This window comes from Pollicipes pollicipes, unplaced genomic scaffold (assembly GCF_011947565.3).
Source record: "Pollicipes pollicipes isolate AB1234 unplaced genomic scaffold, Ppol_2.1 Scaffold_691;HRSCAF=793_pilon_pilon_pilon, whole genome shotgun sequence".
NCBI lineage: Eukaryota > Metazoa > Arthropoda > Thecostraca > Pollicipedomorpha > Pollicipedidae > Pollicipes > Pollicipes pollicipes.
The window spans coordinates 189,733-210,490 of NW_023596961.1; the positions used below are offsets into that span (position 1 = coordinate 189,733).

The following is a 20,758-nucleotide window of genomic DNA, read 5'->3' on the forward strand; positions in this document are numbered from 1 at the left end:
AAGCAACTCCGCCTCTTTGCTTGTACAAATACACATGAGTCACGACCATCGCGACGAACCTACTCGAACACGTCACCTCTCGGCGTTATTAGACCTGTGGTTCATTTATCGTGAACTAACCACAAACACTACTCATTTCCTGAATATCCACTAAAAGATAACGCTGAACGCATCCTCGTGTCCGGGGCTCAACGAGGCACTCGGCTGCTGAGGTCATTTGAAGTCGCCTGCCCCTCATCCTGATCGGAAGGGTTGACAGCGTGGGGGATCGAGTACCACAACCTTGTGAATGCTGCATTACATTTCATTCCATTTCATTGCTGCAGGTAGAGGAAGCACTAACTGTTTGAAACCATAACTCACCTTTTTTAGCGGTACTTTTAAGGCGACAATTCTTGTGCCTTCAATGACTGATCCGCAGTTGCTGTAGTCCATCCACCTGTCCAAAATGACGCATACGTTACCAAACGAGATAACTCACGCGTCATGCGCTTCACTGGTGTCATCGCAGTCGCCTGCTTAAGGGAATATCTGTGCTGTCACAACATGCCTGCTGCTCAAAGCGGTACGTTTAATGGTCTACTCATTTGAACTTCCCGCGACGGATACATATATTTGGTATCTAAATTCCACACTAATATCGTCTTCTGTCCTTCGGCTCAACTGTGGCTCTGGCGTTACGACTGATCACCGTAGAACAGTATATTTAGTCCATCATTTACGGTGATACATCAACCGATGGCAAACATACGTTGAAAGAAACGGGACAACCAATCATAGACAACGGCCATTCGCTTCGAGATAACACCTCGTGGAACTGCTTACAAGGCCTTGGTGATGCGGAAACAGTACGCTAAGCTTCGAACGCTCTATGCAGACTCGCGAAGGACTTCACCACGAGGCGTAAAACTATGGTACACGAGACATCTATCGACCATTCTCACAACTACCAGTTCATTCGAAACGCCTTCAACATCCGAGACCTCTTTAAAAGTATGCCGTCGTGTTCATCCATTTCCGGATGCGCAAAACCGGCGGCATCTTTTTAAAGATCCTATCCAAACTTTCTGAATGGATGGGCTTTTGGAGAACCGAAGCTCATGCTAAGCAGCGTTGTTGCGGGGGCGCCGAACGCCACCACCCGACGGCGCGGTGTCGATCGGATGGTACGAACTAATCAGGTGGCTTTAGGTCGACGCATTGACATAAAGCGTAGTGAAAATCGCGGTCCGCGCAAAATTATGCAACCTGCGACCATCTGGAGCGCAAATATGATCCATTCCAAGCATAGGAAATAATTATCCCTGTGTCGACTGGACTTATTGAATTAGCGCAACACGTAATTACTTATTGAGTGATTACCCTGACACATAGCTCCCTGAGACGGCAAATAGAAGTCTGCTTTCTTGTCCGGATAGTTTTGGTATAATACAATGTATGCAATAGATAAACATATTTTATTTTCTGTCAGTCAGGGTCAATTTCGTTACACGATGAAAGATCAGGTCACCAACAGGGGGCATGTGGGGTATCATAACAAATGACGAAACGGAATGATCTGCATCTGCACATACATGACAAACCGGCCAGTCTAGAACATTTCCTAAACTGAGTCCCGCAAACCAGGCTGTTAGAGCTCACAAAAGATCCTGTGGCTAAAAAGGTATAAAATTCCAAAGAAATGATCTGGCCTGGCCTCCAACTGAGCCCGCACTGACTCCTAAAAACCTTAATTACTCTGTTTTTGGTCCCGGATAGACACACAAATTGACGCACAATTCAGTGCAAAAAGTAAGCAATATAATTGTGAATCATTTTGCAACCAAGGTTGGCTGCAGTTAGCTGGCTTTTGAGGCGGCACTGGCCAGCCCGGCGCCAGTGGCTCGCCGGCTGGCCGACTTTGTGACCCGAACCTTGTCTCATAAAGCGGAAACACGAACCTGCGCACCTTGATCAGAATCACGTCAACCCATATATTAGAAACAGCCCACACTGTCTGCACGTAATGATCATTAATGCCTCAAATATTGAAATATCACATAAAATGGGCTCGTTCCTGGATGTATTCTTACGCGCCGTGATTAGAAAGTGCTCCGGTTCGTTTCTTACCTTATTCTGAAACTAGGCCAAGGTGACCTCAAAAAAGGTTTCAATTTTTTAGTGTGTGGGGGATGAACATTTCCCGTTTCTTCAACAAATCAAAATAAATGTAGGGCTATCCCAACAGCAAAAGCGATTTTCAAGGTCTAACAGATCTTAGGCAACTTCTGAAAGGCCTATGGGAATATCCGCATGATGGCAAAGATGGCTATCTATTCATTGCGAGCGGACCAAACGTAAAATGTCTTCTAGAACTCAACCCGAATCCTGCGTTCATAGTCGCCACACTGACTACATATTCGGTAGAATCGCTCGACTGCTCAAGTCAGGCGGCTATTCCAAAGAATGCACAAACAAACCGCTTAACGTTAGAGCCATGGCAAGACGTGTGAGATGCGACATTGACATACGACCGCTCTATCTTATAACTAACAAAGTTACTTGTCAATTATACTCATGCAGGAATTTCTCAACACGACAACATGGCAACAACAATGGTCAGCGGAGAGGATTTATGCGTCCCAAGCCCTTGTGAACATTTTGTTTGCATTTTTGAACAGACCCCCTCCCCCTCCCCACGGCCGGCTATCCTGGTCGCTGCTGCCAGCCGATCAATCGGAGGCAGTCCGGCCTGCAGGGTGGCCGGCAGATAATTTTGCTTCAAATCATTTAATACTGTTTTGCACACTTCAAGCTGTGGACGGAGCCACGTCTGTCGCCAGATCAAAACCTGGCCTCACATTGGGATCATGTAGCCGTTCAGGCCTAGAGGAGTGTCAAATCGTGGGGCAAAGGCGCGGGAATATTTTCTGGCTGGAGAAACTCTAACAAGAGGCCATCTCACCAGCACCACTCTTGGACTTTGCTGCCACTTTAGTATGGTTCTGGTGCGGGCAGAAATTTTGTTCGGCGTTGGTTTAAAGCTGTACGAGCATAATCACGGCTCGGTGCTAAACTGTCCCGAAGCTTTCAAACTATTCAGAATTTGTGTTCCTTATAACACCTGCGACGCCATCAGTCACGTGACAGGAGACACATGCTTGGAGGTGGGCAAGCGAGGGGAGGGGGGAAGCGACGAGCAGGAGTGTCACTTCCCGAAAATGACTGGGATGCTCTTTCACTAATTTTGGAGTTTCCAAAGCCATTCTTTTCAGACACTGCCACAGACCTGGTGTGACAAATCTAAAATTACTGGGGGACGGGGCCACAAAAACGAAGAGGATATATGGTGACGACACGCGAGCTACCAGTTTGCACGCGACAGGGTGGATGTCGATAAGAGAAGGGCGATGAGAGCAGAAGTCATTAATTCAAAGTCATCCTAACAACACCTTTGACAGGACGTCGTCTGGACGGGCAATGGCAATAACTTTAGGATGTTCTCATCACCCGTTTCTCGTTTCTGCGAAGGATACGTCACATACCCAATACGCATGACGTTGAACACGGTTATTTCCAAAAGCATACGCACCGGACGATATGCCTGGCTGCGAAGCGGTGGGATGAGTATCCCGGACAAGATACCGGCGAAAATATACAGAAAGCGCGCAAAATTGGTTTCAACACAAAAAAACGCGACATTTGCCACGGCTGAGCGTCTCCCGACACATCCATGTTGTCTTTCGCATGAATTCGTGACCTAGGAGGAGACAGCTTGAGCCACCCAATCAAAGTGACAAGCAGATGCAAGGGCAAGCAACTCGCACAGCTCGTCCAGGAGACAGCGACATTTCGGGACCATCCTGAGCATCCTCACCGCCTCTGTCCTTAGGGAGGCTGGATTCCGCGTGAACATACCAAAATGCATCATGCTTGTTTTGGCTACTAACGACGCATTGCCACACAGCGCTCGGCAGTGACCCTCTAAACACCTAAAGCTGCTTTTTTGCTTGCTTGCTTCACCTTGGCTTGCTGTGGCCAAGGCGAAGAAGGTAGGGTCCGATAAGTCATCCCAATTATTGGAAAAATTGCAAGTTTCCACAACCGTAGCGCAGTGATGGACTTCAGGTCTGGTATCCTGTATTGAAGAACAATTTGCCGAGAAAAAAAAACTGAAAAAATCCACATAAAAATTACCTGAAGGCTACACTTTCCGTACAGCATTTGAATATGACAGACGGCTATCATCATCTAAACAGTACAACATACCCCAAAATAGTGCCGAGTAGCTGCTCACATCACGACGAATATAAAACATTAGCGCGAAAGAGTGTAAAGTACTGTTTTATAGACGTGAAAATCCAACCCGAATCCACTGTTTCCGCACTGGCCAGGGGTGTTAGATTGATTAAATCAAGGGGTGCATAATGAACCACGTATCCCTATGGGTGCAATGCCACTTTTCACACCTCTCCGAATTATTTTCACTTACCTGTCTGGCAATCCATTTTTACCCATGTTCCTGTGCTATTTCTTGAACTCTCAGGTACTCCTTTCAAGACCCTGACGGCACAATATCGAATCATTGATAAGAAGGAACAAAAGCTGGATGAGGTGATGGTATGTGATGTAGGTGATGAGGTGAGGGTACCACACAGGCCAACAATAACTGGTTGAATTACGGTTTGATGTGCACTACAGCGGCAAATGCTTAACACTTGACAGTAGTTCCAACATACCGGAATCACCAAACCCGTGGATCACTTACGAAAAAAGTTGTAACGTGCGGTGCTGGTTAAATATTTGTAATTCCTCCCGGCACTCTTTCATACTTCACACCGCAACCTTCTGTCGAAGTGCTGGGTTTAAGGTGGGTACTATGGGTGGCCGGTAAGGTACTCGCGTTATACGCCGGCACGCCGGTATCCGCGTTACAATCCGCCTTCATCAGTTTTGCACTATGGAGCTGCGAGTCTTGGAAAGAACACAAAATTTACCAAATGTCAAGCACAAGGCTTTTATTTAAGCTCAGTAAGGTTATACCCAATTTCGCACTTGTTTAATGCAACATGAATACAGTTCATTTTAGGTTAATTCCATTCTGGATGAAGAAAAATATGGAACATACATAATGGAGATGCCAAAAGGTCAAGCCATGTAATAATTCCCAAGCCAGGAAAGAGAGCACAGGTTTTTTCTGAGGGGCAAGGCAGACATGGGGGTGTCTCGAGGAAATATAGGGGCACCCTAAGCAGATGTGAGGTTTCCTATGCAGATTTCGGAGCCTCCTACCCATATCCATATCTAATGCTTGTCCTTCAGATCTCATCCCCTTATTCAAAAGGACTCGCAGCTATCCATTGTTGAATAAAACCTGCCCTTGACCTGGTGGGACCACCAGTTCGTCGAATCGGAGACTTCTCTTGGGGCAGTCATGCATCTCAGTTTTTTATGGGGCCTCTTAGGCATTTGATGGGCAATCATTTGAGGTCTGCTCTTGACCAGTAAAGCCTGATGTTGGCTATCTGGAGCCTCTGATAAGGCAGATGTTACCTTATGTCCATCTTTTGATTTGACAGAATGGGGGGTCTTGGCCATGAGGTCCCTTGTACACATGACAGGGCCATCTGTAATTCCAAGAAGGCAAAATTTCATGGGGTTCTCCTTGGCAATGGTAGGTGAGCAGCACATCTTCATGTGGACAGGACACTATGCAAGATCCAAGTACAGGTAATCCCCAAGTCCTAGTATGTAAGTGCCTCTAAATTAAAAGAGATGGGCACCCATAACTGAAAGTGGAGGGATGTCCCAAAACCGAATTGGAAGGGCACAACCAGCCTATAGGCAGATGAGTTCCAGAGCACCATTGCAGGTGCCCCAAGCTCCAGCAGAGGCACCTCTGAGCCCTGGTCAGGGGATGCTCACAGACTTAAGTACAAGAACACAAAACATCAGTGGATAGGTATTACTGGTGTATGTAGAGTTCCACCCCACACCCCAGTAGAATATCCAAAACACCAAGTAGACAGGCACACTGGGCCTGACTAGACACATCTGCACCATGTGGCAGACAAGGCCATGACCATGACTGTGCCTCCAAGACCATGTGTAGGGTCACAGAACCCAAGTATAAAGAAGGGATGTGGTTTTGAAGAATAAGTTAAGGTGTCAACACTAAAAATGGCTAAAAGGCCCTCAAGAAACTCAAGAAGGCCACACCAAGTCAAACTTAAATGACACCTAGGTCCAGCCAGAGGAGAACCCTCCACAAAAAACCCAGTTGAGTCATGCCCTACAAGTTGGAGACTGAACTCATTTAGTCAGGGAATTCATGACTAATATGAATGAATGTAATGACAATTTGCTGAGAATCTAGCAGCAGGTGAAGATGCACCAAACACCATGGAAGGGAGATCTCAAGTCAGTTAGTCAGTTAGTCAAGTCAGGTAGGAAGTCAGTTAGCAATCAGTGCTCCCCAAGTAAAGACAAGACAAACATATGTTTAAGTAGAAGGGCAGCCCAAACCCAGGCTTATGTTGATGGCTTCCCCATTCTTCCTATCACAGTGAGGAATACACCAATTATTTGCTTTGGATCTATGGCTAGATGGGCTAGAGATGGGTTACATCGTCAGAGGTGGGATTCTGTGGTGGGAGGTGGGATTGTGCCACAAAATCAGTGTGTAGGAGGGTGGGGGAGAGGGTCAAACAATGACCAGAATTGTGTGACATAATTAATGTACAGCCCTTTGATAAATGTTTTGGATCTGAATGAGGGAATGTTTTAAAAGCATTGAAAGCTATGGCTCTATTAGGTGCCTGATGTGATGGGATGCAGATCCTGTTTGTTACGGAAAGCACTGTGAAAATAGATAATTAAGTGCAGCTTCCAGGGGCACAACAAACATGATGTGTCATCATCCCTGAGCACATGAAATAATGAACTGACATAGGTGTCCATGCCTATAAGCCATATGTGTGGGCACGCCTTCTTTACTATTTCCACAGGCAATATTATTCTGATGGGGGTGTGGCCAAAGTCACAGTTCTTCCGATTAGGTAGCGTGTTACCAACTCCATAGCAAGCATACACAACAATCCAATGCAATACATATCCACCATCGTCCTCTACACAATAGGTCGGCGCTGACTACCAGCCTTGCAATGCCAAGCATTGGCACATGAATGACTCTAAAGCGCTATAAATGTAACGTTATTATGGACGAAATTGACGACCAAATTGTAAAGGCCCAGTTTCTGGTGCCGTGTGAAGTACTCAACCAATAACTTTGCCTCGGAAATGTGATGTTTTGAACAGTCCTTCTAAGTATTTTTGTGCTATGAACTGTTCCTTTCGAATGAAGCAAAAGACATACGCTGCTATGCCAGAATACGCCTTATTTTTATCTAGTACTGTGTTTAACTACGGCAGTGGCTTCAGCCATCTTTGATGATGTTTGGATATATGTGACATGTTTTGGCGGGAGAGTATTGAATCAGGAAGGAGTTGCGTTGGATGTGTAGTTGTTGAGCTCTCCATGATTGTGAGATACTCTGCAGCACGTCGGTGGGTGTGATCTGAGTCTACAAAGCATGTGCATATTATGATGTTGGTTTTGGAATGTATTGAAACTGATCTCGTCTTTTTTGGCGAGGATGTGTTTCGTGGAAGGGTATGTGGGGTTCCACATCAATATGCTCAAAGGCTTATTGTTCCGATTTGTACACTTCAAGCAATTTAGAAGGGTGTAGATGCCACTGAGGGTGGGGAAAGGACTGAATATGTGGTGTTAGCTCCTCAGTGATATGTGAAGCCTCATGCTACGCAGATGGCAAACTTGTTTAATTGGCAATGAGATATGAAGCATGGGTCCTGTTCTAAATGTGAACAGTTCATTTGTTCTCGTGATATAGCATTGCACCTACAAATGTTGATATGAAAGTATGATTGCTTTTCAGATTTTGCTTTACACCAATGGCATGATTGCCTGCTACAAGGCAAAAGCCAAAGCTATGTATGAACTGTACATGTAAAAAGCTCAGAGTCATATGCATAGCTGGTATGGCATTCAGTTCTGAGGCATTCATCTTTTTGCAGAAGCTTTCTGCTGTAGCAAGAGGAAAGCTGCAAAGTCAAGTTGATTTGGTATTGAGAATGTCAAAAGAACATTTCACATTTATCACAGTACTATAATTAGTGCAGTATTATTCAGTAAAATGTTTGCTGTATCACAGGGCCTTGGGGATTTCATTTATGCATTATGTTGGTGCATTCAAGGGGTTGGTGCTCTAACCTGTAGTGTTAGCTGGAGATAGGGTAAAAGCCATGCTATTCAAGTTGTTTTAATTGTTAGCAATGAGTGGGCTGCTCTTTCAAGTCAAAATGTTCTGCATGGGATACCAAGTTATACTGTTCTTCTGATGCAGTTTGTTTTCTTCTATGAAAAGGTTTTGATTGTAAATGCAGCATGTAGTTCTGATTGATGTGGTATAGCCTGTTGTGTTACCTGTCTTCACATTGGTATGATATGAGGTGTGTGCTGCTCAGACATATTTGCATCATGCCAGAAGGGTTGTGGTCCATAAGACTGACTTTGATTGTAAATTGTGGGTCACAACTTTTTGGGCCCTGAATTGTTAAAATCTGGAAATTTGCTGAATTGATGAAATGAAAAAGGAATGATTGCTCTCTTAAATCCCAGTTTGCACATTTCTTTTTCATAAAAACATATCCCCAATTGCCTTCTTTGTAGCAATGCCCATGCTCAGAAGGCACTGCATGAAATGGTTGGTGGGAAGCACAGAAGTGTGTGAGGTACCTGTTGACCTACCACTTGTTTTCCTAATTTCAAACTCATCAGAGTGCTGCATGGTGAGAAGGTTTTTGTTTTTCTACTTTACATTATTTTGGTACCTATGAACCTTGGTGTGCATGTTAGCTTGAAATGGATGTATGTAGTGAATATCTAAGCCTATTGGTAGGCTGCAATCTTATCCTTTTTCTTGAATAGGTGCTGGTGGAAATCTGGCGTTGGGTTCTCCTGACTGTTAAATCAAGTAGTGTTTGGATAGAATACACTGCAGCATGTGGAGGATGGGCCTATGTCTAAGGCACAGGCTATACCAACTTGCACAAAGTGCTTGTGGCCAAGACCATAGTGGCATCACCTTACATCAGCTGGTGCTCACAAATTCTGCTTGCTGTTTAGTGGTAGCTTTTAGTTTCTCTGTTTCATGACTATCTACTATTGTTTTTGTCCGTGGTTTTTCCATCTGGATTAACATTGTTCTTTGTGACATTTTGTTGCGTTTTGCTTCTTACAGGTACTGACAAGGATCTTGCAGAAGAGCTTAACCAAGATTGAAACTGAAGGCGTGCTGTTTCATGGAAAACTAAAAAAAATGGAACAAAAACGGTCTGTCCCATGGAGACCTAAGTGTCCACAAATTTTGCTGTGGTGCTGTTTTTGTAATGAACGGTTTAAGGAGCCATCAGAGCTTGACAGACACCTAGACAGATACAAAGTAAATTGGAAGCTGTACTGGCAGCTGTACTACTCCAGTCAGAAGGGGCTCAGCTGTCATTTGTGTGACATATTGCATGCTGACAGGAAGAGCCTTCAGTGTCACTTCAAGATGGTGCACTGCATCAGTGGACAGCTCTGTGCGGTTCGTGGTCATGTTTCGCTCGAACCTGCCCGCCATGAAGGTGATCAGAAGGTCTACAGTCACACGTTAAAGCCTTTTGCTGGACCTGCTGAGATGCTTCGTGGCCCGCTCAAAACCACGCATGCTCACACGGACCCACGGAAGAATCGTGGTGTGCCTGACTCTACGAACATGGACGAAGTGGATGTCCTGTTTGAGATCAATCGGACTGACTCCCCTAGCGCTGAATTGTCAAATGATGTGAGGTCCAGTGCCTCGAATGTTCTGCCCGGCGCCACAGTCCCTTGTGCAGAACCCTTGTCTGGATCTGATGATGATGTTCAAGTGTTGGAGGAGGTGGAAGCCAGCTGCTCTTCATCCCAAGGCTCTGGATGTGCTTCCAATGATGAACCGGCCGTCATACTTGCGGATGGGTCAGATCTGTCACGTCTCATAGCCCCTTCATCTGTCATCACTGTGCTGGGCTCGGATGACGAGGTTGAAGAGTTGGAATCACGTGAGGTAGCTATGGCATCACCGTCTGGAGAGATTATGGAAGGCTATGAGGGTGGTGTGGTTGGCGCGCAGGTTGAAGATAGCCATGGTCATGATGCGTCAGCTACACATGCCTCCACGACACGACCTACCGCCAGATCGTGTCGTAGAGACATGCATACAAATATTTTCAGCATAACGCCATCTGTGCGCCCTCCCACGGAAGGCGGACATGATAGACCAACTGCTATAGTTAACCCATTTGGCTCACAAGAAGAAGGCTGCTTACGAAGTACGCCAAATGATGCCCGTACGCAAACCGAAACTCCACTGCGATCTGATATGGCACAGCTGCCGTCGTACGCGACCGCAGCGGATGACAGTTGTATGTCGTTGCCTGAAGCACGGCGGAGAGAATTTCATTTTGAAGCAAATGTCTCTTCCGTTGTCAGCAGCCAGGATCCGTTGGACGGGTATGGGGACTGCCGGGCTGATGCGCTGGTTAATGTAAAACCATCATCTGAGGACTGTGGCCCAGATGGCTTAGTGCCTGAGGAAGGTGTCAGTGGCGAACAAATAGTGCGCAGGAGGTTGAAGGAGCCCAGCGTTAGATTTCGACAACCTTTGCCCGATCTTAGCCGCCTGACTCCCAGCAAAATAGCAGCGTTCATGAACAGAGATGTGTTGCCTATGAGTTGCCAGCCGGATTTCGAGTCGCACTTTGAAGGAAAGCCATTGCACAATGTGTTACACGGAACCATCGACGTGGACAGCCATGATCGTCTCCATTCGCGTGGGGACTTCTACGACTCTGATGTAGACATTGAGTTAGGGAACACTACGGAAGGGCACCATGTCGAATCGGAGGGGCGGTCCCAAAGCCACAGTCCAGAGTCGCATGGTGATCCCATCGAGAGACTACCCGGGGAAAGAAAATGGGTGCTTTCGCCTCGCGGCAGCTCAACCGAGGACGAAGATTCTCTGCCTTGCGGGCTAAGCATTGTTAGTGTAGAGACGTTGTTGGCAAAAAAGTTGGAAAACGACGAACCTGAACCCGAACCACTTGCAACCAGATTGGGTTCCGACACCAGGAAGCGAGCCCATTCATCAAGTGGAATGCCCAGACGCTGCCGATCCAGCACGAGACTGGCAAAGGGAACGGAAGAAGATCCAAATCTTCCGGGACGCGACAGTTACGCGGTGCATCAAAGAGCTGCATGTCCAGAAGAGGAACATGATGCTGAGTTGTCTCCCGCAAAGAAAAAGCAAGTTAGTTCTCAACTTGATTATCCCAGCACTCGGACCGGAGACCAAGAAGTGGGCTCCCTCGGCGTCTTCAAACAGCCTATTTGGTGCGTATTGCGTTGATTGCCCCATGTTTTTTGCTGTTTGTTTTTGCTGTTGGGGTCGGCCATGCGGTCATGCTGTGTGGAAAACGTCTTATTGTCGTAGTGGGTGAGATTCTATTTTGACATTTTTCGTTTGATGTTGGAACTGGTGGAAAGCTGGTAGGGAAGTTACATTGACATCATTTAAGCGTCTTACAATATAACTGCTGTCTATATTCAAGTACGTAGCGAATACCGTGTCCTCTAAACTGAGCCACGATTTTTCACAATTTGTCGGCGCGTGATATATACGGTGCTCAAAGTACTTTGTGCTTGTCAGAGCATCGGTCTGGAACAAGCCGTATATAAACAGATGCAACAGGGCTGGCCGAGCTGAAGCATACTCGGATCAGTAGTATAAGCATCTTGACAGTCCGTGTTGATTCACGTCTTAGCGGGCTGTCAGCAAGCATTCGCTAACTTTTTCGCACAGACGTGTCTCGTGACATTTGCCGTGCCCTTTCACGTTTACAGCCGCGGTTGCGGCTGACCACAATGACGCGAAGTAGAACATGAATGTGTGTGTTACCTTTGAAGTCATTCGAGTTCCTCGCTTTCTTCTGGATCAGATTCAGTCACTATCCTCACGTTGCTGGACATTTTGTTTCTCTAGTTGAGCGATTACCACACCTGTTACAAGAAGACCGTGGATGTTATGACTTGTCAACTTTAATGTGATGCACTGCGGTCGTCAACGCTGTCTTCACACTTGGTGGCAAATTCTGGGTTTAGTTGTTTGAATTTATAAATTATGTACTTATGAGCCATTAGTATCGAATTACCGAGCTTTCAAATCGAGCATGCCCATTGTCCTGAGATCTGAGTGGATCTGTATCCCAAACCGTCAAACCTGGCAGGCAATGTGTTGGAGTCGTTCATCCAGGAAGTCTGGTCGAAGTTTCCATTCCCGGCGAGCTAAGATCTTCGTGGGACCGTGAATCTTTGGATGGGATGGTGAGAACCATGTGCCGTTTGAGTTGTGGACGTTTTCGATATTGTCGTTGCATTTTGCTGTACTCGTACCCATATAGTGTAGCATCATATTCGTTCCTTGTTCGAGTTTTACTGTGCTTGGTCATCATCAGTTAAATCGTTATTTAAAGCGTACATGTCTCATCTGGTGAGGTACGCTCTGTACTTTGTGCAGTGTGGGACCGGCCACACAGGAGCTTTCAGTGCAAAGAAAATCAAGGTTGGTCTAATGATGCGATAAGTCGAGAGTTGTTGCGATCTTCAGTCATATCGTCTTGTGATATGGGCAGGTGTGTTGTCGTGTTTCAGGTGATGAAGGTAGACGGCTCCAAAAGTCAGGTTCGCTACTTCATTCATTTCCCAAACCTGGATACTCGCCATGACCGCTGGGTCGCTATGCGGGACATAATCCAGGTGTATCGGACCGAAGACGACACAACCCATGCGGTAAGCTGATGGCCATAACACACGCGCGTATTCTGTTGACACTGGGAACTGGGAGTTCTAATGTTGAGAATAATCTACCATTGTCCTTAAATACGCTAGTAAGTACTGGGTAAAGGACGTTGTCATGCAAGCGTAGGTTATGCAAGCAAATGTCGGAGACAGCATTGGTTATAGCACGAATACTCCAAGGTCATAACGCCGCGTGGACCTCTGGGCCAAATTTTGCTGTCAGCGCGAATATATTGGTGCGCTTTGGACGGGCATCCTGTTGGGATCTTTGGACTTTGACGTGAGTTATGGCGGCCCTGCGCTGCATAGGGTGCCGACCCCTGACTGGGTCATGTCAGTGTTCTTTTCAGGCACAACGTACATTCTTTTGCATAGGAGCACACCCATTCGTGTCGTCAAATACTGACCCGTGACAGTTGCGATACTCTGGATCCTGTGATCCCACGAGGGGTATCGAATGGATCGGGTCGAACAAAAGTCAGATGAATCAGGGCTGGCCGAACATAAGAATGATCGGAACAGTAGTATATGCATCTGACATTTGGAGGGCTTTAGTGGCGAGGAAGGGAATGGGCCTCCCAGTGAAGTTAAGCAAGCGTGTTTTCTCTTGAACAGTGGAAGTTGCGACTTTGTAAGCAGCTTTTCGTCCCCAACAAGGATTATTTCTTGGATGTATGGCAGCTGTATACGTCTTTCCTAGAAACGCTCCATTGCAACGCTATGCTGCCGTCAGACTTGAGAGGATCACTTCGCGACGCTTGTTTCCGATATTTGAAGTCAGGACTGAACACCAATAGTTGTTAGTAAGGCATCATTGGCGAACGCGTGACTAATGTGCCACGTGAATCAGCGGGAGATGCCGCATCGATGCGTTGAACTGTTCAGATAAGTTTTTGGTGGGCCCAATCTCTTTGCAGACCATTTTCATGGCTGAATTGAGCATTGTCTGCTTCAAAAAGGAGAGAGGATTACATCTTTACAAGCTTGTAAGTTAACAACACATTGTGACCTGCTTAGGTTTTGTCTTGGAACTAGCTGTGATGCATTGCTGGGATAAATTGCGAATTTTGCTACATGTCCAAACAGGTTTCCCTCTGTTTTAAAAGCAGAGCTCTGGGAAATGCAACGATTCGTGCCGTGACGGGCATTGTACGAGGCAGAAAGGCTCAGTTCGGCGATGCGTCATGCCGTTTGGGTGAGTAAATGTATATTGCTTTATACTGTGTGTAATATTGGGATGTATCGACGCGACTATCGTCGGATCACCCGGGCAGTACGATGCGTTGCAGGCTGCTGGTGCACCGGCCGCGGCGGCGTCGCCGTCCCGCCCAACGAAGCGGCGCCTGGCGTTCGACCCGTCACCGGGAAGGCGTCTGCCGTTCGAGCCGTCAGCGACAGCCGAGCGTCCCGTTCCACACGACGAGGCGGGGGAAGCACCGGTCACCACCCAGCTGGCGTCTCGGCGACAGTGCGGTCACCCGGGGAAGCAGGCTGCTCGGAAATCGGGCTCGCCCAAACAAGCGCGCTCTAGGACACTGGCGGTACCCCACTCCCCACGGGTGGAGGGTGTGACTGGACTGACACCGCACGCAGAGGCGCCCGATCGGCCTCCGGTTCCGCCCGCAAAGACAGGACTGGTGACGCAGGCTAGTGGCTCGGCTCCGGCTCCCCGCACACGACGGAGCTGTTCCGTCATCGTCAGCGTGGCACAGCGTCCTGGGCCGCCCTCTCATCCTCCAGCGCAGCCCCAGCAGGAGACGGGAGTAGCCATGGAGACGCCCGATCGGAATCAGAGTCCACCAGCACAGGCCGCGCCGGTGACACAAGCGACGGAGCCTCCTGGCAGGCGGCGGGGTCGTCCCCCGAAGGCCATCACCAATGTGGCGCAGGGTACTGGGCCGCCCTCTCATCCTCCAGCGCAGCCCGAGCAGGAGACGGGAGTAGCCATGGAGACGCCCGATCGGAATCAGAATCCGCCAGCACAGGCCGCGCCGGTGACACAAGCGACGGAGCCTCCTGGCAGGCGGCGGGGTCGTCCCCCGAAGGTCATCACCAATGTGGTGCAGAGTACTGGGCCGGCCTGTTTTCCTCCAGCTCATCTCGAGCGTGAGGCAGGGGTGGCCAGAGAGCGCCCTCATGAACAGATTGGCCGTGAACCGAGACAGGTCGGCAGTGTGCGACGCCGCATAGGGGCGAAAACGACTAAAGAATGTGTCACTTCAGACGTCCCGAACTTACCTGCGCTGACCGGCCGTGATTGGGAGGACACTGGACAAGCACCAGAGACGCTGATCCGGCGGTCTGGTCCGGGTGCACCGACGGGGGTTTGCGGGCAGCGCGGTGGCCGGCGTGCCACTAGGAGATGTGGGCCGACTGTCAAGGCCGACCCGGCGGATGACCCCGCTCCTGACCGCCACCAGTCTATCTTGCTGACGAACAGTGGCGGAGCGGTGACAGAGCCGGCGCTACGCCAGGATATGGGGACCGCATGCCTTCGTGCACGCGATCGAGGAAGCCGTGGTATGGGAGACGGCGCCGTGGTCGACGTGTCCACGTCCCACGTTAATGTGTCGGACGGTCATGCAAAGATATCACGTGGAATGGGCCGTTCCGGGCGTCCGAGCGTGGCATCTGCGGGGAAGGACCCATCGCCAGCGGGTGAAGCACCAGGCGATAGCATTCGAACACAGGCCTCGGCAGACGCAGATGCTCGTCCGGCGGCTGGCGCGGATCCACCTCCGGCCCCAGCGGCCACTGGCCCGCGCAAGCGACGCGCCCCCGCCCTCAAGACGCGCCCTCCGAAGGGCGTTATCATACAACCGTAAGTCTATCGCCATTAATGACATTTGACATTTGCGATAGGTTGGCTTGCACCGGCGAAATGTTTATAAAGTGGGAAATAGGCATCAGGTCTTCATGATATAGAATTCCGCTTGTGCACCGTTTTCGTGTCACGCGCGACTGTTGGTGTTGGATAGGTTGCCGCGTCAAAAATCATTGCAGCGCATGAATGCCGTTGTTTAGCGAACGCCAGTTCTTAGGGGCAGTGTGCGATGTTGCAGGGCTGCGGCGTCTGTGCTGGAGACTCTCCGTGCTGGCAGCGTCGTGTACGTGGCCTGCTGGACGGATAGTCACGGCTGGCGCTGCCTGTATCCGGCTGAGGTAACTTGTGCAGAGAAGTGCCTGGTGTTGGGCGCGTCCTAAGCTGGAGCGTTGTGAACCACGTTGCAGCGAATGCGCCCTTTCGTTGTCCGGAAGAATGGGCGTAGACAAATCCCATCCCAATATTAATAGCAGCCATGTCTTTTTGGTGCTTACCGCCCCCACAATTCATGATTTCGCTTTCGATTTCAATTCATGATTCACAGACGCTGAGATCCATTTCGGTTGATGCTATTTAAGCTATGTGAGAAAAAAACACTAGATCTTGATGGCGTTTGGATTTGGCCACGTTTACACGCTGATGCCATTTCAGGTGGTGCGTGTGAACAGAGACCTGTGGTATCCGCAATACCGGGTCCACTATCCGGGATGGAGGGCTAAGCACGATGAATGGATAGCTGAGGACGTCATACACAGCGTGGTGACGTCGCATAGCCAGATGACCGTGGCACTGCGGGTACGGCGCCCAGACGCGGTGGCTCCACAGGGCCTGGGGTGCTGGCCGGTTTGAGTATGGGTTGCGCGGCCGCAGAGTGTCGGCGCGTCGTTGCTTGCGCGCAGCTATCGGAAGAGCAAAGCAGGAATACAGATCCAACACAGCGCTGAGTGCAGCTGTGTCCAGAATGAGCTTATTTACGACAATGTTGCACGTGTCTGTTGTCAGCGAGGGGTAATGTGCTGTGACGTCAAAGCATAAATCGTTTAGCTGCGCGTGTCAGCCTACTCGTCACAAAGCGTATGCCTGACTGCAAGATTTGCGGAAGTCGCCGTTAGTGTGTTCCCCCCCCCCAAAAAAAAACACTATGAAACTGGATGTTTCCAGATATTCGCATTGTACTCAGCTATTTTTTTCTGTACGCTGGATTTCGTGTTCTGTATGTGCTTTGCAGCATTTAGAACTTAGCCTATCCCAAATTTTATATGTAGTCCAATTCTTCATGTTCAGTTTCTGCTTGGGATTGCAGAACAGTTGATTTAGTGTAAAACCCGGAAGTTACGATGAATCAGATGCATGTGCGTAAAAGAATGTCTAATGGGGCGTTCTTTTATCCTGAAATAATTGCACTTTCGGCTCATAATGCTGAATTTCACCTCAGCGTCGGCTCCACCTTCCGCAGAAGTCCTGGAAGGCGCCTCCGCAGACAGCAGGGTCGCGAACGCTCGAGCCGACTGTGTCCTCTCTGGTAACTGAAAACACCGGGCGTGTGGACGACCATGAGCAGACTGCCAGTGTCCCTGCAGCACTGGTGAACGGTATTCCCAGGGGCTGTAAGCCGACGCAGTGCCGCGCGACCGAACACCTGGCGCAGCTGCCTGGAGCCCGGCGCGCGCCGGGTCTTGTCGATTTGGGCCTGGCCCGGGGTCGCCTGGCCACGCGGGGCCGAGGCCGAACCGGCCTCCGTCGACTGAGGAACCTTCCCGAGATAGAGCGGCAAGTCCGGTTCCCCGCGCATGGAAAGGCGTTCGGCCGCAGTCCCGCGAAGATGGGACGGCGTCAGCTACTTACTCGCCTCCGGGCAAGCGCGTGCGGGATCCCTGAGGACACCGGTGGCGGTGGACCAGCCGTGGCACGGACCACGCCCGGACTCTCTCAGAGGAAGCCGCCCGTACTCGAGGTCGCTGTCACGGGTCCTGCGGGGGCCGCGGCCACGACGACTGGCAATACGGAGTGGAGGCGGCTGCGCTCGCGGCCGCCCAGCCTCGGCCAGCCGGCGTCGCACCTGGAGCGTGTCGAAACGCCGTCGGCACTTGCGGCGGCGCCGGCCGTTGGAGACGTGGCCGCGGCGGCTGGAGCGGCCGTTGGCAAACGCCGGCCGCGGTCGCGCCGCAGTGCGGCTCGTCCTCCGCTCGCCGACCCGGCTGCACGTCAGACTCGGGCGCTCAGCACGGACGGCAGCACGGGACCTCCTGCGCGGCGACCCGAGGTGGCGATGGACCGGCCGCGGCATTGGAAAGTGTCGCCGGCGCAGGCGGCCCCCGACATTGCGCCGACATCGGCCGTCCCTGACCGGCAGCCGGGCCCGGCGACCGGCTCGGAGGCCTCCGACCCGGCCGACAGGGTTACCACCAGCCCGTAAGTGCCGCTCCAAACAGTCACTGATGCGCACGTCGCCGGGCGGCTCTGTCGGTCACATGGCGTCGGGCGTTCGGTGGCAGAGTAAATATGTACTTGGTATAAGCAAGACATGCCTCCATCTCCTGGTGTTTTTGGTATTCTTCTTTGGGTGTTGGTGTTTATGGTATTCTCCTGGAGTTCAGAGTCTTATGCCGACAGTCATCGGCTTTGGGTGCACCGGGAGGTACTGGTTAAACGACGTCATCAAACAAGTGTTGTCATTGTCAATGCAAGACGCTAGAAGCTACTTCGGATGATTCATGACGTCCATTCATATCGGTGGTTAAGACCGACCTGATCCCAAACAGCCTGTGGGACTTGGTGTTGACGGTGATTGGGGCAGTCGCCATAGCCACTGCTAATCTGAGAAGTCGCCCATATTATGCTGTTTGTGCAGGACTGATCTCCGCCGTTTTCCAGGGCCGACCCCAAGACGCTAAAACAACTGAAGCCTGACGATGTGGTGTATGTCGTGTACGAAACCACCAAGGATGGCACCAAGTTCACATACCCCGCTAAGGTGCTGCAAATTTTTCATAAAGCCAAGTTAAATTAAACGCCCAGAAAAGACATGGCGACCATCGTACGTCTTTCCTATCATCCGGACCTTATTGGCGGTCTTGCTACACGGGAAAAGGGATCGCAAAGTACATCTTGCATATATTTTATCTTATAAAGCATAATGGGTGTCTAGGCATTGAGCATACATGTGTAAATGAACACATCTAAGTTTCATCAAACATAATGAGATCTATGTGAAGCAAGAACATACATGTCTAGATGAGTAGCGTGAATACATCCGTTCATTTCATATATTTGTATTTCGTATATTGTGATATATACGAAATATATCACAATATACGAAATATATATTGTCATGCACTCGCGACAACGCATGCGTATTTCCACTGCCACGACTATGGAGGAGGATCCTGGTTAATGTTCACAGCGATTTATCCGGGTAGTGCTGTAAACACCAGCACGCTGTCCTCGTCTGCAAGTATTCTCCCTCCAGTGTTAAAGTTTCACTGCATCGTCCTCTACTCCAGTGAAGCGCAAACTTGTGGTCTCCTTCGCCATAGATATTGGAGATACGGAAGGACGCACTGTTCACGTACTTTTTCGTCCACTACCTCGGCTGGTCCCAGCGTCACGACGAGTGGATCATGGCCCAAGTCATCCACAGTGTCGTGAATCTCAGCCAGCTTCCAGACGGCCTCCGGTCGCTCAAGGTACGTTGTGGTCCGTTTTGTCGCATCGTCGCATTGTGGTCCGTTTTGGGACATTGGCGTCACTTTTGGTGCTGTGTCGTAGTTAATGGTGGTGAAGGGGACCAAAATCTTGTTCGTGACCATCAATATTACAACAGTTTCAGTTATTAACAACCTGATCATGCTTGGCCCGTTTGGTTGCTGAGTAAGGTTTTTGTATGGTAAGTGGATTTTACTGAGCTACATGCCACATAAATAATTATAGCATTTTACGGGCAATTGCCACATAATACAGCTTGTGTAGTTGCACCCCACTTAAAGGTCATCATTTCGCGCTAGGGGCAACATCATGACCTTTGTAGTTTGTTCCTTCGTAGCTTGTTTAGACGACTTGTTCCACCCAAACGGATTGCGGATAATGGGAAAGACGTATTTCTTCATCGAGGTAATTGCCCCGTGCATCCCTGAGTCAACGTGTGTCTGTACTACACAACATGGAGATCGCATTACGGATCAGGTAATAATAAAAGCCGTTCCGTGTGAGGTGCCCAAGCAGTGGGTTGCCAGCTAAGTACGTTATTTATTAGAACATTTGCACTCGCCGGCCACCCATGCGATCGCGCGAGCCCCGTACCCCGCCGTCGACCTGACGTATGAGGCTGCGGTCTGAGGGGTGCCGTGCCGAGCTGCCGGCCGGTGTTTCAGCGTCGCATGGTGCCGGCGTCGTCCGGGCCGGCCCACCCGGCCGCCTACCGCCGACTGCGGCCCTGCTCCGTGGACCTCTCCGCCAACAACATCTGCTTCTTCTCGGCGCTGCGTAAGGAGCGCTTCCACGTGGCGGACCGGCGCATCATGGCTCTGCGGGAGGCGCGGCGCAGCGGCCGGCAGGACGGGTGGTCCGCCGGCGCCGTGCTCTGACCCCCGGCTCGGTCGCCCCGCCGAGTGGACCTAAGCGACGCCTGGTGTGAGTCGATCAACCACGCGGAGCGTGGCTTTGGCCCCAGTGCGAGATTTTGAGGCCAGTGTGGCCACTTGGTGCGGTGAGGCCACCCCAGTTGGCACAGGTAAGATCCGTTTGCGTTAAGTTGTGCGTCTGATGGTTAGCCGAGATGCCATGGTGTTCAGACTGTCATGTATCATAGTGATGATTTTTGGGTTGTGATATCGCGTACAGGAAGCGAAGGTCCAGTTTTCACATCTACTCAATACGTCTGTGGTGGTGTGCGTGTGATCGCATTTCGACTTTTTCATATGCCCTTCAGCGGGCGCGTTAGCCATCGTGCTGGTCTGGTGTGCCAATCATTCTATGGCTCCTGGAGCGGAGCTTTGTGC

At 49.9% G+C, this 20,758-nt stretch overlaps 2 protein-coding genes across 2 annotated transcripts; both read left to right on the plus strand.

Moving 5' to 3' along the window:
- The first annotated feature begins 11,823 nt into the window (after positions 1–11,823).
- On the plus strand, positions 11,824–17,350 carry LOC119108863 (nascent polypeptide-associated complex subunit alpha, muscle-specific form). The gene is made up of 6 exons (XM_037232404.1): positions 11,824–12,463; positions 12,791–12,928; positions 14,227–15,758; positions 16,000–16,099; positions 16,413–16,556; positions 17,342–17,350. Exons 1-6 carry the CDS (start codon positions 12,461–12,463, stop codon positions 17,348–17,350), a joined length of 1,926 nt encoding a protein of 641 aa, XP_037088299.1. The 5' UTR covers positions 11,824–12,460.
- Positions 17,351–17,996: 646 nt separating this feature from the next.
- LOC119108868 (uncharacterized) lies at positions 17,997–20,675 on the plus strand. Its single transcript, XM_037232412.1, has 4 exons — positions 17,997–18,173; positions 18,636–18,735; positions 19,298–19,447; positions 20,132–20,675. Exons 1-4 carry the CDS (start codon positions 18,031–18,033, stop codon positions 20,342–20,344), a joined length of 606 nt encoding a protein of 201 aa, XP_037088307.1. The 5' UTR covers positions 17,997–18,030; the 3' UTR covers positions 20,345–20,675.
- The last annotated feature ends 83 nt before the right edge of the window (positions 20,676–20,758 follow it).